This window comes from Artemia sp. Qi Xiang Cuo, chromosome 1 (genome assembly GCF_049724085.1).
Source record: "Artemia sp. Qi Xiang Cuo chromosome 1, ASM4972408v1, whole genome shotgun sequence".
In the NCBI taxonomy this organism is placed as follows: domain Eukaryota; kingdom Metazoa; phylum Arthropoda; class Branchiopoda; order Anostraca; family Artemiidae; genus Artemia; species Artemia sp. Qi Xiang Cuo.
The window spans coordinates 64,775,434-64,793,729 of NC_142794.1; the positions used below are offsets into that span (position 1 = coordinate 64,775,434).

At 36.0% G+C, this 18,296-nt stretch overlaps 1 protein-coding gene across 3 annotated transcripts in view; it reads right to left on the minus strand.

Annotated features, from left to right (window-relative positions):
- Positions 1-6,949, minus strand: part of LOC148956594 (protein white-like) — a 502,792-nt gene extending 495,843 nt beyond the window's left edge. For all 3 annotated transcript variants that reach the window (XM_089086018.1, XM_089086013.1, XM_089086025.1), the window contains exon 1: positions 6,662-6,949. In XM_089086018.1, the coding sequence (XP_088942144.1) occupies positions 6,662-6,824 (163 nt within the window). In that variant the 5' untranslated portion in view covers positions 6,825-6,949. The remainder of the gene's footprint in view (positions 1-6,661) is intronic.
- Positions 6,950-18,296: the final 11,347 nt, after the last annotated feature.

The following is an 18,296-nucleotide window of genomic DNA, read 5'->3' on the forward strand; positions in this document are numbered from 1 at the left end:
AAACAAAATAATTTTGAAACAATTTTTCAGAAAGCCTATGAGCTTGCACAAGAGTTAAATGTGACTCCGGCTATTTAAGGATCCGCAGCTACTGGTGGATTCTTTATCGTTAAAGAATTCTTTCCATCTTTCAAGTTTCATCTTTGAATCGCTAATCTCATTTCCGTCCTTTGTCCAGGATCACTGGCGTTTACGGCTCTTTTTTCCAACTTAACTAGCGTACTATTCTAAAAACTGCTCTGCTGTTCCTCTTGTTGAACAGTACTTCGCAGTCTTCGCATTTCTTCCGCAGGTGGTTACGTAGTGCCTTTCTGATCTCTCGCTCTACTCTTCTCTTGAGGAGCTTGCAAGTACCACTGATCATATTTTATTTAAAGCCAAAAACATCTCTCAGTCTATCCGCCGAAAGTCCATCAACGATAATGAGTCCATCAAGGTTTTTTGTCGCAAGTCATTGTTCAAACCTTACTTTGCTTCACTTATTGAAGAATTTGATCAAAGATTTTTGCGCCATCAGCAGGCATCTTTCAAAATCAAAAGGCTTTTGCCAGCTAACAGCAAGTCATTAAAAATTAATGAATTTGTGAATGCTGTTGCTGTTTACGAGGCATTTCACGGGGGTAGACGTGCGCCCCAATGTGAGTTATTCCTTTGGAACCAGAAGTGGCTCGGAATGTCTGAGAAACCATCAACTGTTGCTTCGACTCTTGCGTCATGCGATGCAAGATTTTTGCCATGCATTCGAAGGCTTTTGGCGATTTTTCAGACATTACCAGTGACTACCGCTTCTGCTGAGAGGAGTTTTAGCTGTCTTAAGCGATTAAAAACCTATCTGCGGAGCTCAACGGGGGAGGAGCGTCTGAACAGTCTAGCTCACATAACTCTGAACCACTATATCCAGGTCGATGCTGACCAAGCTTTTGATTGATTTGCAGCCAAAACAGACCAACAGCTTTTACTATGAGAGGTTAAGTAATCCTTTGTTGCTCATTTGTTTAAGTTCAGCTGATTCTATTTTTTAAACTTTAATTGTGCTTCATCCTCTGTAGACATTGTTAATATCAATCCATTTCTTGCTTTCATGGCTGCTATATTAGGTAGACTGAGGCCCCCACCCCTCCGAAACCAAATTATGGGTAATTGTCTTTGATATAACATTATTTTTTATTTATTTGGTTCTCTAAAACAAGGGTCCCATAGGCAAATATAAGGAATAATTCACTTCTTTTTTTTATATTTTCTAAATTCTGCCGCTTCGTGGCAGTTCCAAAACATCTACTCGCCCAAAATAGAAACTCTCACTGCTTCTAACTTTTTTTTAATTCTGACTTTGTTGGCAAAATTTTGTCATCCATTCTCAAACAAAAAAAGTCTACAAATAGAAATACTCATGACAAGTGTGTACTTTTCATTTTGTTTACCTAGCTACCCGCCCCCCTCCTCATACCCCCCGCCTGAAATCTTGCACTATGATAGATAATTTTCGAGCTCACATGACTGCTATAAAAAGATAGACTGACACCCCCCCCCCCCCCAAAAAAAAAAAAAAATCCTGGATACGCCACTGAAATATATATATATATAGTCTTTCGCTACGATACCTACTCTGAGCATAATAGAGCTGAAGCACATATCCGCGACTGGAATGACCACTTTAAACAAGCTTGTACATGGACAGATAAAGATAGCAATAAGCCTTTTGAAGAGCAGCGCTTATTCCCTGATATTTTCAAGACTCTGAGTAAAACCTCAAGATCCTGGGTAAAATCCACTAAAACTAAAGCAAGATTCAGCCTAGTGCCGTCAACTCCGACTTCTGCAGAATCATCAACTTTAAAGGAAATAATAAATAAAACTCAGGAGGAACAAATGAACACCAAGTCCAACCTAATGAATGACATTTCTCGAATCGTATCAGACAAAGTGAGAGATTGCCGAGCTTTGAAAATTATAAGCAAAGACATTATGAACGAAGTTTAGAATTCTATTTCCCTTGAATATAATGCTAAATTTGAGAAAGTTGAAATAACCCTTCAAAGACTTTATAATGTAATGAACTTGCTTGAAAATAAAATTTCTAAAACAGAAGACAGGGTGGCCCAAATTGAGCAGGACACCTTACTTGATACCCTAATTTTCTACAATGTGAAACCAAACCCCAATATGGAATTGACGGATAATCTTAATGAAGTGATAACACAAATAATGGGCTTGCAAGATTAAAAAAAAAAATGGACCTCTTAAAGGCTATTCAATTGCGTATGCCTGCTACTCAAACTGAGAATGTGAAAATTGCCCCCATCCTGGTAAAATTTTCAAGCTTGGATATTGCTCGAAAAGTGTTTGCAACAAAAAGTAAGTTAGCTAATTCAGGTGTATTTGTGTCTGAAAACCTAACTAAAAAGCATCGCGATCTATTAAACGCGGCTCGTGGCACCTTTGCCCCAAGAAGTGTTTGGTCTGATCATGGACCAAGTTCTAGCCAAAGTTCCGGTGAAACTCGTATACGTAAAACAAATCATTTGCATTTAAAATTTATTTCCTAAGAGGGTTTAAATTTAATAGAACTATAAACTTATTTGTAGTATTTTTTATCCTAACACGGAGTGTTAGGATACGAAAAAATACTATGCATGTATTTACATGAATGTATCTGACTTGTTAGTATGTTTCGTGAGTTGTAAATGCCTTCCTCAGGTCATTACTTTTCAGTTTTTTTTTCACAATTTTGTTTTTCATTTCGTTTCATTTATTTGCTTTATTTATTTCTTTTTTTTCTCTTTCCTAGCTCATTGTTCATTCCAATAATACCTGGTGTGCAATTAGTTATTTATCTGTTTGTATTCCTTTGTTAGGTTTTTCTTTTGCAATAGGTTTAAGTAAAGAATTCTTTTTGGTTCATCTGGTGACTTAAATGGACTCCAAGTAAAACCTGTTTATGTCAATATTTTAAGCCGTGAGAGTCGCCTTTGTGAGCTCGAAAATAATCCTTTTGATGTAATTAGTATCGTGAATAATTCTGTGGGTCAGGCTGATCAAAATCCGATTAATATTAACCCAATTTGCGATACTAAATATGTTTCGGATTTGGGGGAGAGGAGGTCACCAAAGTAAATTATTCTCTGACTGTACTTCAGCTTAACATTCAGGGTCTCTCCTCGTCAATAGATAATTTAACACAAATTGTTTCGGATGGACAGCCTGATGTTCTTGGTTCATGTGAGACGTTTTTGGATTCTGGCAATGAAATGCTGCTGGATATCCATGGCTACAAAATGGAACATATAAACCGCTACAAGATGGCTAAAGATGTCTTGCCATGCATCTATCTCGTAATTTGTATTATTGCTTGCGGGATGGATTATCAAGGAATTTTGAAGGTATTTTTGAGTCACAATTTATAGAAATTAGATCTAATGGTATTAACCTAGGCAATATTTATCCTTCTCCTAATGGATTCAAACTCTTCGGCTTCAGTTGATTTTCTTTCAACCATGCTTGCCGCAGGAACTCTACCAACTTCATCCATCCCCACATGAGTAACTAGTGTTACAGCTTCTTTGATTGACAATATCTTCTCTACGCTTAGCTTGAAGGACAACTCAATTTTAGTTATTGATATCTCCAATCATTTTCCAATATATTCTCGGTTCAGCTTGAAACAGGGGAAGAGTAATTGGGCTCAAGTGTTTTATTACTATTCTATTAGGTTTGACGAGAAAGATTTATCTCTTCTTGGGTCTAAATTGGCGGAAAATTCGTGGAGCTTGTTTGATAATGATAAGGATTTTTCTTGTTTATTTGAGTCCTTTCATGGAACCATAAAGAAGGCTATTTTTAGCATTTGTAAAGTACCACCTTCCTATCATAGCTCCAAAAGGATTCTTCCTCTAAACCTATGGATGATATCCAGACTTCTCAAAAGCTGGATAAGGAAAAATAATCTCTAGAGAGCTTATAGATGCGCTACACTTTCAGCGAGTGCTATTCGTCTTTGTCAATTCAAGATCTGCCGGTATATATATAATTGCTTGTGTAGGAAAGCAAATCTCTCTATAATCTAAAAAAATTTGCTGCACGTGTCAATGATATTCATAAACCTTGGAAGGTAATAAATTCTGTACTCAAACCAGGTTCTCAATCTAGCTCTTTACCTATGAGTCTGGTCATTGGTGATGAAGCTGTAGAGGGTGAGCTTAATGTCCAAGAGGCATTCACTTCATTCTCCACTTGCATTGTTGAGACGTCCTAAGCTGGACTTTAGATCTTTCCTCGGGCCTTCTTAAGTTGAGTCTATGTTTCTAGAGCCAGTAACAATAAGTGAAATTACTAAAATTGTTAATGGCTTGAAAAACTCGTCCTCATCTGGGCCAGATTCTATTCCTACCAAGGTAGTTAAATCTATTCTTCCTTCAATAGTCTTGCCTCTAACAAAACTTGCCAATCTTTCATTTAAAAGTGGTGTCTTTCCGGATGCTCTCAAGCGGGTTCGGATTATTGTTCTGTATAAAGGTGGTTTCAATTTTATCACTATTTAGTAAAATCTTTGAAAAGGCTATGCTTTCTCGTCTCCTTACTTTTCTAAAATCTAAAAAATTTCTTCATGATTTTCAATTTGGTTTCCGAATGAAGCACTCGACTGAACATGCCTGTATGACCCTTTGGATTTAATACATTCTGCATTGGATTCGGGATTAATTCCAGCTGCTATAATCCTGGATATTCGTAAAGCATTCAATTCCTTAACCCATGAAATTCTTCAATCGAAGACTTCTCATTTTGGCATTAGTAGTAATGTATTTTCTTTGTTTCAGTCTTATTTGAATGATAGGTTAATTTCTGTTTATCCACCTTTCCGTTCACCCTCACAAATGAATTTTGGCGTCCCTCAGGGATCAGTTTTAGGGCCTGTGCGATTTTTATTTATGTAAATGATCTTTTTTATGTAGTAAAAAAGCAGAAACTTATTAATTGCTGTAGACTTTGTCATCCTAAGCCTTCCCTTGCCCATAGGGCCAGCTATAGTTCGTCATCGGTACTTGGGCATTATATGGGCAGTTACAACGAAACCAGTCACGAAAAACCCGTTTTTTGATGGGTTAATTCAAGACGCCGCTATAAAGTAATGGAATGCATAGCCTGGTTTTCATTGCGTATACGATATTTAAACTGTTGTTCTTTGGGGTTTAGGGAGGGGGGATAAAGGTACCTAGGTTAGGCTACGTATTCTGTATATGCAATACTTTACCCCCCCCCCCCACCCCTAATATGCAAATATATAGCCCAAATTGGCTTATAAACTATTATATATTCATCCTCTTTTATTTTATTTCATTAGCATTCACCAAACTTGACTTTTTAGAAATACCCATATAATGCCCAAGTACCTCGCCATCATCTGATGTCCTTGTTTGTTATGCTGATGACAGCACACTTGGCACTTCGGGTAATTGTAAATCAGAGCTTCGATTAAATTTGGAAATTTTATTTGAGAGAGTAATTTTATGGCTTGATGTTAATTATCTTACCCTAAATTTTTTTAAGTCAAGTTTTTTTTTATACTTTCGCGTGTTTCTCAGATTTATCCCCAGTCATGTGAAATTCACCAGCCAAATGGGATAATTTAAAGATCTAAAGATAAATAAGTTCGTTTTTTTGGGCATTCTTGTTGATGAAAACTTGTCTTTCAAACGTCACATTGATTTGATTAAAATGAAGATATGCAGGAGTCTCGGTATTTAAAGGAAACTTAAATATGCTTTTCCTGGATCAATTTTGAAAATTATTTTTAACTGCTTGATCCAATCTTACGTTTCTTACTGTCCAATAATTCGGATGTCAACCTTTCCTTCACTATTAAAACCACTTTCTAAGGTTTACAATAAAGCTAGAAACCTTACTCAGGAAACTAGTCGTTCAGAAGTTATCCTATTACTTGATTTCGAGTCATTGTATATTCTTTCGTGTGCATGTTTTACTTTTTCTCAGCTTCATGGTGACCTCCCCCACCCCCTAACTGTTACACCATCTTTTACTTCTGATCAGAATAATTATAATCTTCACAATGCCAAAAATCATTTTCAAATTCCTTTTACTCCCTCTGTAAGGTCAGATTCTTTAGTTGCGAAGCATTTTGTGCGGAATAAGTTGCCCGAAACAGCTCGAAGGTGCCACTGATTCGGTTTGTTAAAAAAAAAAAATCATTAAAAATTCTTTGGGTTCTTAGAAGTTATTTGATCTATATATTTTTTTATATATATTTACAATCATTTTATTAGAGTCAATTTAATCTACTAGTCTAATTAATTAATTTAGTCTTTTCAATCTATTTAGTTTTGTTGGTAATAGTGCATTATAACTAAACCAGCACTATAGACTGTACAAGGAAACCAGGCATGAAATCAGGCAAACGGGTATTTGCTAGATAAATTGATGGCAAAGCGGGGTTCCTCATTGAGTTTACAATATTTAAACGATTGTTTTTTGGGGTTTAGGGGGGGGGGGGGCGGGATGTACCTAGGTTAGGTTACGTGTTTAATATATGCTATGCTCCCCCCCCCCTAATGTGCAAATATATAGCCCAAATTTGTCTCTTAACTATTATATATTCATCCTAATGGGCAACCAGTTTAATGAGTAAATACAAACAAAGCTAAAATACCTCCTTTTAATATATGTTTGGGTGGTACCAATTCTCTTTTACTCAGCCACTTGCAGCAACCTTGATTCTGTGATGAAGTTGTCACATCAAGATTTCTCCATGAATAACTAATACCACTGATACCATTTACCAGAGGTATGCAAACACTTTTCGAGTCGTCCATATTTTCAAATTCACAAACCGGGGAGAAAAAACTAGCCCGATTTACGTTACCAAGCTGTGATGGCAACTAACACAAGTCTTTTCACACTTGATTCGCTTCAGTTGTAGTACATACTGAAAGAAAAACGAGAATGTTGTGCTACTTTAAATGACGTAGCATACTAGTAATGCCTGCAGAATAGACTGTCTATAATTGAGGTTCAATCACTTTCAGCACGCTTGCGCCGTCCTCTGGAAATACCTTGGGAACCTGACATAAAACATCAAAAAAATTTAGAACAAGAAAAGTTCAGCAGTGTAGGCGGTACACACAATCCAACCCCTAGATGAAATGTTTAAATAAAAATTTACAAAATGAACATTTTTAAACATAAAATATTTATGAAATAAGCATTTTTTAGATATAAATATTTATAAAATGTTTTATATGTAACGTAAATTTTTGTCAACAATATTTTCTGGAAGGATGATATTTAACAAATTTTAGCCCGCTCCTTTTGGCGCAGGTGTCGTTTGTAATTATTTCTCATCTCCATTCATTTAAACTATGCCTAAATAAGGGGACTGTAAGGTGACACTCGGTTTCTTATTACTTGTAAGTGCGTATCAGCAACAATGAAGGAGGGAGGTAGCAGGGGCGGATCTAGAGTAAAATCTTGGGGGAGGCCCAATGCGACAATTAACAAAATCTTGGGGGGTGGGGAATGCAACAAAGGTGCCAATAATTGACTAAATTGATAGATTTATTCTGAAAAAGAGTAAAAAAGAAAAAAATAGGATAATAGGGCGCCTGAAAAAATCTTGAGGGGAAGGGCCCAGAGTCCCCCCACCCCTCCCCCGGATCCACCAGTGAGAAGTAGATAATATTTTTGGGGGGATGCCTCATTGAATGCATTTTAATGCCAAAACATCCTAAATCCCGTTGAGGCTTCATAAAGTACAGCATGAGCTTTAGGGAAGGGGGAGGGGTAGAAACTAATATTTCATCCCTCTTGATGTCAAGGAATATCCCTGATCTGCACCTTTATTACCGATGATGGTGGGAGGAGGGGAGGGAATAACACTCTCCCTAATGCGACAATCTTTTCTTTGTACTGGAAAATATTACATTCACAGGTATATCTGCTTTGAAATGGAAAAGGCAAGATAGGGCAGGGATGGATCTAGAGCAAAATCTTGGGAGAGACCCAAAGTGAGAAGGAAGCCAATAAGCAAAACCTCGGGGGGGGGGGCATTCTGACAAAGATGCCAATAATTTACCAAATTGACAAGTTTATTCTAAATAAAAAGTGAAAAAAAAAAACAGGGAAAGAAGAAGCCAGAAAAATATTGGGGTTCCCCACCCCTCTTGATTTGCCAATGAGATACGTCATCATGTGTCTTACCATAAAAATCTTAGAATACTGACGGGAAAATGCACATGCGCACTGAATACTGCGATTACAATGTTATTGATCCACTAATGGGAAGTGACGCAGTGAATATAAGGAAGGATTTTTACTATAGTTGCTATTAGTGTGAGAATAGAATTCAAGGAGTGAGAACAACTTTGTCTTGAATGGGATGAAGTATATGCAATATACTTTTTTCAAGACAAAGTCACGGCTTTGTCTTGAATGGGATGAAGTATATGCAAGATATGTATTATCTTTAAAATTGAGCAAATTTAAAATGGAAGACCAATTATGCTTCGCTGCAAAAGCTGATATAGCACATTTGAATTGACTTCAAAGTGCTTTAAATGCAATAATGAAGCATATAGAGGACAATAAGTTATATCGCTAATTGTATATGTGTAATATATATTATTATTGTATGATCACGCTTAATAAAATTGTTTCGAAATCGAAAATGTCCCCTTTCCTTTTGTTAGATTTTTTTAGGTTATCGAATATCCTTAATGTACAAGGAATCATGGTTAGTCTAGAGTCAGCAGTAGAAGTGTTAGGACTTTAAAAATGAATAAATTTGAGAAAGAGAGAATTAGGTCGAATCTTGTGATTAGGAAAAAACATTTGACTCTGGATGACGATTCTCTCGAGATATCTCTTCAACGGAAGATATTCTCACAGGGAAAACTTGACAATACAATGGGAAATGATTCTCCCCCATTAGACTATTGTATGAAGCTTTTACGACGTGACTGAAATGCTTTTACTCAATTTATTGATATATTAATTGAAACAAAGCAGAATAATATCGTGGATATACTTTTGAAAACATTGCTATAGATTCTATGTAGATGGCTCTCCATTCGAAAGAGGTTATGTAACGTCAAAGAATTACTCCTCTCCCATCCCCTCTGAATTTATCGAACATGGGTCAGTTTCCTTTTAGCTGCGAGAGAGTTAACATCGGAAACTAAAAATGTTCTATACATGTCAACTTTGTATGTACACTCTTGGCAGTTGGTCATCATATGAGAATTGTACAATTATTGATGAATATAATGAAAATTGCAAATTATGCAATCCCTGTAAATTACATAGAGGATATGCAGTACAAATTAAAGGCTGTAATTCATGTTTTGAAGAAATTTGTGACTCTCACCCTAGAGGGCAACTATGCTCCAATTGCCACCATGATAAATGTGATCAGTGGGAGAACACTTATCCCGGTATGATTGGAAAGAACCCTAAATGTGATTTTAGTTTATTTCTACGAGATTGGTATTGTCATGATTTTAAATTATTTTGGGAGGAAGAATCAGGTCTACGATTCAAATGTTGGGTAACAAGACAATTTGGTTTCTACGTCATCGTTGTGACAACACTGCCTATTATGACTATAAACCTAGTGATTTTTATTTGGCAGTTACCGAATGTGATGCACCATTTGAAAACACTGTATGTGATATTGCTTCAAATAGACAAATTGAAACACGTGAATTTCACAATATGAATGTAAATAGTATCATTGAATATACAAAGAGATACGACAAGAGTGAAGTTACGTTGTACTGTAGAAAGTGTGACATTGACTTTGCAGCCAATCAAGATCAATATGCAGTGAATTCATATGATCTACCAGCATTAGTGGTTCTCGACAGTTGTCTATGCACCGAAGAAGCAGAAGAAATCTAAAGTGAAGAATAAAGACATTGTTGCATATATACATTTTTTTCTTTATTAATAAACAAATTCACATACATTTTTAAACACTTTACTCGTAGGACACTAAAATCAATATTATACAGGTCTGAGAGAATATTTTCCACTATAAAGTCGTTCAGACGTTGATTGTCTACATAAATGTTAAGAAACTGGTTCTAAATATAGCCGCGACATCTGAACACGAAATATAGTCGCGCATGGAAACCACAGCTTTTAGTCGTCAGATCCTGCACTCTCTTCCCATTTTGAATAACAGTTTTCTCACTGCTTTTAATATAGTTGCTGATGTGTGGAGTGTAGAATGTATAGGGTAGGCCGAGAGGATCAAAAAAATCAATCGTCTCGTTTGATAGATAAACAGCCAATGGCCAGTATTCACAGTCGACGGACTGCTATTAACAATGATTAGTTTATTGCTGGCACTTTGAATTTTTCCAGGGAAGTCCGAGGGCAGACAGTAGGATCTGTATTTGGACATGTATGGTTCCATATTAAATAAATTGATTATTTGACTGGTGTTCATGGTGCAAGGTCAAGTAGAACACTGCCTTCGGTAGTGATTTCCCAATAGGTTTCAAATTGATCTAACGAGATTAGTGCAATACTCTCAGCTAATGGGTCGGCAAATGTACACTCTAAACGCACATCCCCCGCTCGTGCTATACTCATATCCTGGGAGCCAGATAGGTCTAGTACAATGATACCATGTGTTTTAGCGAACATTTCTTCGGTTATACCATTTTCAAGTAGTTGCGAATCATGATCTAGGTTTTGCATTGTCAACTCATGCAATGTCCTATAGGATTTATCAAAAGATAGATTGTACAGTAGGATTCCATTTACTTTGCAGACAAGAGATGAAAGCTCAAACATCTCAAATTTATGTGGGCAGCTAGTCCACGATTCTATTGCACTAGCGCTTTCTACAAATGCCAATGCTAATTTTGACGGATTTTCACCATTGATAAAGGATGAGTCGGTGAAGGTGCATGAGCCTGTGGCAATATGACTTTGATTGGTGATTGTATGAGGAAAAAGTAGTTTAATATTATTTTCACTGGCTCTCAGTTTTTCCACTGCCAAAGCAACAGAACTCATAACCTACTGCTTTCGTACATGTAGTATTGCCGAGGCGAGGGAGAGAGTTACATCAGGATGGGCAGGAAGTTCCTTTCGTAAAATGGAATTGGATGGAGCAAGCGTCAATTCTATAACCACCTTAATATTTGATGGTAGCTATTGGGGTATATTAAATATTTCATTATATGTTTTCCAACTAGATGTAATTCACTAATTGTAGCATTTTCAAGTGCATCTGTAATATTAATATTAGTAATATATTCATAAGCATTGGAGGTGCCTCTCAATTCCTTGTATGACTTGGATGTCATCAACATGAACTGCATATAGCTTGTATAATTTGAGAGATTGTTGCTTGTGCTCACCAAAGTGCCATTTATGTAGACACTGATTTGACGAAATAAATTATGTAATATATATTTTCATAGGATATTCCATCAGCACGAACCGGCTCTCCATTGTAGGCTTTCAGGACTTTCATTCGTAATTCTATAAATGTCGAAGAAGTGTCCATAAAGTAGTCTTCATTGGAATAAATTTGAAAGTGAATATTATCGGAGAGGGGTTGTTGTGGATAAAATTGATCATAGTATCAATGTTTTACGCTCACATCAACATTTTCTTTATTAAATAGATTTAAAGATAAAGTGATTGAAGGTTGGGAATCCTTATGTGGTAGATATGCCAATGTTCAGTCTATGAAAAGAAATCTAGTTTCGATCAAACAATTCTCTTCCTGGGGCTTCTTCTTCTGTTTACTCTATGTGTCATCTTTTTCCTTCTTTTCTTTGACAGGGGTGATGTCTTTCGTTTCTGACCTGAGTAGAGACTGATGATTGCTGCACTGTTTCTCGACCTTTTTAAACCTTTTCCATTTTGTTGAGATTCCGATTATTCGCCAAGGGTTCGCGCACTAGACCTAAGATTTTCCGAAGCACTTTTTTTTTAAATCCTTGCCAGATCCCCAATCGTATAGTGTAGAGAATGCAAAACCTGTCACAGCCGGTACAATATTTCTTTAGCCCGAGGTAGTGCAGAGCGAAAGAGCTTAGCAAACCAACTGCCAAGGCCATAGCCAGACATTGATGAGTTACCTTTGTAATAGTCCATTCCATTGCCCAGTTGTCTTGGGCCAAGAATATTAACATAGCAGTCAATATCAGGACAAATGAAAACCACTTTTCTATTAGACATCTTGTTTGTTTTGAACACCGACAACGATGGATCGAAAATGGCATGTAACCACAGCCAAACCTTTTGATATTGCTAGGGGATCACCTAATTCAGTTGTTAGTGTTCACTGGCAGAGTTCCAAATAGGAATTGTTTACGGGGATATACTGAAAATGCTTTATATTGTAATGATGAATATGTTCTTGATTGGTTTTTCATTCAAGAACTCGTAGGAGGGGAACATTGCTACTGCCAACTCTGGAGGTTTCAACAAATGAAGCATAGAGAAATATACAAGTGCAGAGGCGAAACCAGGTCGATAATCAGCAAAAATAACATGATCCATCCCGTTAACAGTTGCAGCATTTATACCACTGATCATATTCTATTTAAAGCCAAAAACATCTCTCAGTTTATCATTGAGATGAATCAATTCAGTGTCAACAGGTGATGTAATATAAATCCTATCGTATTCCACTGAATAATTAAAATGGAATGAACCATTCCTACGATATGAGATTTTTCTATTGATTTTTGTATAAAAATCCGTCAAAGTATCATATTCTTTATATTTCAATGTGGCATGAGGATATTCACTAGATTTAGGTGCTTCAACCCATTCATACTCTGCAAAGAGTGACCAATCGAATGGTATAACTTTTATCTCATACACACGATCCTTTCTCAGAATATCGTATGTATTTTTGAGAATACAAGCGACAAGAGCAACTTCATACGCGCCATTGAATTTGATAGTGGAAGAGAATTTCGTCCAAAAATCACTTGTTCTATTCAAATCATTGTAGAGAGGATCGGAAACATTGGACATGAATGTCAAATAGAAATCATTGGGCATTTTTAATGTCTTCAACTGCGACCCAAGAATAAAAATCAGGGTTGTATCCTAGCCAACGAACAAGCAACTGTCTCTTGTCCCTGCGAGTATGGCTCATTAATATCTTTTCAATGTGATAAATATCACTACTGTTTCTAACTTTTTTTAGTTCATATTCATAGGAGCCGCCGAGAATATCATCATCTTTGGTGTCTCGAAGCCGATATGTCATGGGTGTAGCGTCTAGGAGTTTGGAAACTTGAAAAAGTTCAGTGGACCATAAATAATTCCTCTTTTCAAAAATATTGATGGTTCTATTAATTCGAACAGTATCACCAACATTGCATTTCTTCTTCACAATTTTTTTTGTTGTCATTTTTTCATTGGAATATTGCTTTAGAAAAGCATCAAATATGTCCATTAAATCAGTTGGGGGAGGGTTCTCACTTAACTCTCTGAAAAATTATCTAAAATTTTCATTGTATTCGGGCTTAACAACAGTAAATCACCCTCTGAAGTATTTGCATTGCCTTGTTCAACTATACTATTATCAACACTGAGATAATTATTCAATAAACTGTCTGCCCATTCCGTATCATTGATAAAAGTGCAGGCATAAGTATCATTTCAATTCTCACTAACTTCATGGCATTCCCGTACCTGAATATCACGAAACTCCATTGGCGTTTAAATTTGGATCATTTCATGACTTGTTTCTTCAGATGGAGGGGAAGGTAGTGCGTACGGAACCCATGTAGCCTATAAAAAAACAGCCACTTAATTTCAAAGTGTCTAAATCACCCATTTTTTTAAAGTGGAAAATTGGGTTAATAGTGACTATATTTTCGAATTGTTTAAAACATGTTCTTAAAAAAAATACACACTTAATAGTCGTAGCAATGCCACTATCTGTGTACGCATAGTGTCATTTGGATGATTTTTAAGCTTTGTAATCGCGTCTATTTCAAAAACTGACATCAGGTACTTATTTCTATACCAATAACAATAGTGAAACTATTTTTTCAGGTAAAAAATTGAATATTAATCCTCATAAATTTGCAATATTCATTATACTATTTCAGTGAATTATCTAGCAGACAGAAAAATAATAAAAGCAGCGCATGCACCGCTCTCACACACACAATAACATAATGAAAATCATAAATGTAACATACTCAATAGCATCAATGTTTAGCCATAAATTTGCAATATTCATTATACTATCTCAGGGAATTATTTAGTAGACAGAAAAATAATAAAATCAGCGCATGCGCCGCTCATATACATAATAGAGAAAATCATAACATGTAACATACTTAATAGCAGCACTATTTACCATTGAATTTGCAATACTCATAGTTTTCTTAGCGAATTATCCAGTAGAAAGAAAAATAAGCAGTGCTTAAGCTGTCTATTGTACCGTGAGTAAAATGCAATGTATTCAAAATAGCAAAATAAAGTTCCTTCTTTCTAAAGATAGTTCCGACTTCCTATAATTAAGTTAAACCTAGTTTCAAAAATGAAAAGTCCTTAATCAGCAAAAAAAAAACTGCAGTCTTTGGATTTCGCTAAGACAGTGAGCAATAAGAAAGGTGCTACGCACAATATTTCTAAGGAATTTTAAACGATAAGAACCTTGTGAACGTCTAAATCATCAAAAATATTTAAGACCTGTTATTGGACGAAGGGTTCGCATCCTTGGGGCCACTAGCGCCAATTGTGAGCTAGTTCTCACAGCGCAAGACTAAAGAGCTACGTTTAATCGTGGGGTAGAAGTGCTTTTTGAAGATATTCGTATTTGAGAATCAGGACCGCTTAGACAGAATTACTTGGCGTACGATCTGGGCAATTCTTTGATTGTTATATCTCTGTCACCATTGTTGTCGTTTGAAGTGACTCACTGCTGTGCACCTAAATATGTAAGTCCCAATAAATCTATTGTTTTTTACCTGTGTTTATTTCACTTTATATGTCTGCATCTAGTCTAGTAACAGGCAATTAGTTCGCAAAATGTCCAAGGACGTTCTCAGGGAATCTGATCTCCAGATAACTCAAGAAAAAAGAGGCCACATTTATATGTCTACATATTCTATTTTCACCCATTAATTAAGGGCGGCACTAGCCTAGTTGACACAATCTTTAGCACTATAAGCGGCGCTATCGGAGAACTTATAAAGTGTAAGTTCTCAGCTTTTAGGGTACGATATTACGTTTGATGCGGTCAATATTTATGATCGCAATTAAGCCCAGTCTCTTTTCTTTTATAATCACAGCCCTAAAAATTCCATTGTACAAATGGTACGGTCGGAAATTGAAAGAAAAATTGCGACATAATTGCGATATAAACTATTTAAGTCAAATTTAATTATTAGAGAGATATAGTCATGTAAGTAAAGTAAATAAGCCTATAACCACTATGCTACGACAAGATACCCTACAAAACATCTTTTAGGGTATATTAGCCTCCTCCATAATAGGTCAAGTGATAAAATAAATTTATTTCGAATTATTCAAACAAAAAAATTGGCAGAGGATTTAGAAGAAAAATTAATGGTGCAAAAGTTAGTCGCGAAAAACATAGAAATAGCGAAATCTATACCAGAGTACAATGGTCAATCAGATATTAACGAATTCAATATCCAACTGGCCCAGTTTGTACAACTAACAAAAACAGACCTAGGAGCGTTAAAAGACATGCTCCTACTACGATTGAAAGGCCAGGCCTTAACCTTTCTAAAACAGATTGAACATAGCATAGGCAATAACGCCAACTTGCCAATAAATACGGTTGATAACTTGTTAAAAGCATTTAAAGATAGGTTTATAGAAACCAGTTCCATAAATGAATTAAAACACGGAACAGTGAGCTTTGACTTTTCCCAAAATATAAGAGAATACCTTGATAATATACGCATTTCTGTAGAGGCAAAATACGGAAGTGGTTTGGGGCAACTGTGTAAAAAAGTCATACTAAATACCTTTTTCCAAGGGCTACCCCCAAAACTATATAGAGTGGTAATATCCAAAAATATTCAGACGTTGGATCTCGCAGTTCAGGAGGTAGAGCGATTGATCGAAGTCGCCAAGATGGTCGCAAATCACAGTAAAACAAAAATGAATAGCTTAGGTGATTAAAATGCGAACATAAACTTCAAGAGCGATCAGGTGTCCCCCAATTTCTTTTCAAGGGATAACTCCCCAGTAACACAAAGAAACAAAACGCAAGAACTCGCTAGGCAGAAAACAGTACGTTTTCAGCCTGTCAAACAATCCAATTACAAAAATAACCCTACAATAATAAGGTTCTATAATTGTAATCGTATAGGGCATGTCGCGAGAGAGTGCCGTTATGTTCCCAATCGCATACCAGGAATTGCTGTCGGTAATACGCAAAATTAAGGCAACCATTTATTCGGAAGAACAAATTTTAGCACTGGTCGTGCACTAGGCTATAGCCAGGGGGATTGCGCCAATCAGTACCTTACAACACGTACCAACCAAACTTGTATAACCCTCCCCCAACAGACAAATTAATTACTGATGTGAAAACCCAAATACTCTCCAAAGCCAATATAAGCCAATATGGCAGTCAGTGCCAGCAACCGGCACTGACACAGGACATCTACGTTACCATAATAATACATGACGAAGACAGACAGACGTAAAACAATTAGATATGCCTACGAAAACTCATACGTCTGAATATCTATTACAGGCTCCGACACATGAAATATATACTCAGGGAAACGTTTCAGTCCCCTCAGAAATATAAATTGGAGCCAGAGGATGCCCGGAATATTTAAAAGGTCAAAAACAATTGTAGTGCCGTCTTGTAGTGATATTAATAACAAGTTACCTATATTTAATGATTTTGTGTAGAAAATGTTTATTTTAAGGCTTTGATTGACTCTGGTGCAACGATTAGTATCATAAACTCTTGCGTATTTAATATGTTGCCTCTGCATATTAGGCGACAGACGAACTCTAATAATCCCAATTTAACTAGTGTGACAGGCCATAAATTGGATGCAAAAGGTTCAATTTGCCTAAATGTAAAAAGAGACAATAGGATCTTTACGACAAATTTTATAATATGCGATAACTTTCCATATGAAGCAATCATAGGCGCAAATTTTTTAAGGTCCAATAGAATACTATTAGACGTAGCAAATGAGAGGTTTGTCTACTCGGCTAAGGTGGGGGAAGAAATTTCTACCTTAAGAAATCGTAACAGAGGATATGAAGGCAACATAAAAGTAAACAAAATTTCTGACGGACTAACGTCGCTATCTTTTGAAACTGATGGAATAATCAGAAACTTCTCCAATTATTCTGAAAGACATTGCAGAGATGAAGTAAATTTAAATAATAAAAGTATTGAATTTGCAAAAATGAAAATAGGAGATAAGCGGCAGTACAGGTCAAACGAAATCAAGAAAATAGTTGCATTATGGAAAAACATAGTAAAACCCAACGTGACGCCACAGGAGGCCGCAATGGCGCAGCATAGCGCCAGTATAAATCTAATAAATAATGAAAATAAAGAGCAATATTACCGATTCACGATAAGGAAAGCAAAAGTCTCTCCCAAAACGATGCAAAAAATTCAAATATCACAGATGATTGAGCCAGTGGTTAGCAAATGCCAAATATGGTTTGCGACCCCATCTGAAATATCCAAAAATCTGCTATGCGAGGAACAGATTATATCTTATGACAAAGGAGAAGGTTTTGTTTAGGTAACTAATAACCACGAAAATGATACAATTACGAAAAGAAAGGGGACGTGTTTAGTTCAAATCCAGGTTTTAACGGAGAATGATTTAAATACATGGGAAAATTCTAAAAGAATTCTAGGTAACGGCATTAAAACTTCAAATAACAAATATCCTTTAACTAAATTGCAATTTTTAAACAAAGTTAATATGGAGCACATTACAGACAAGGAACTTAAGAACAAATTATGCAAATTATTATTTAATTTTAAGGATGTATTCTCTGAATCTGAAGATGACATCGGGCTGATACCATTTTATGAACACTCAATTTTAACGACTGGTAATCCTGTAGCAAAACAGCCATATCGTGTGCCATATAAGTACAAAGAATGGTTAAAAAATAAAATCCATGAATTAGAAAAAAAGGAAATTATGTGCCCCAGTATAAGTCCGTATAGTGCACCGGTGATATTAGTACCAAAAAAGAATGGTGATCTTAGACTTGTAGTAGATTATAGAGCCCTCAACAAACAAGTAGTTAGCGATAAATTTCCT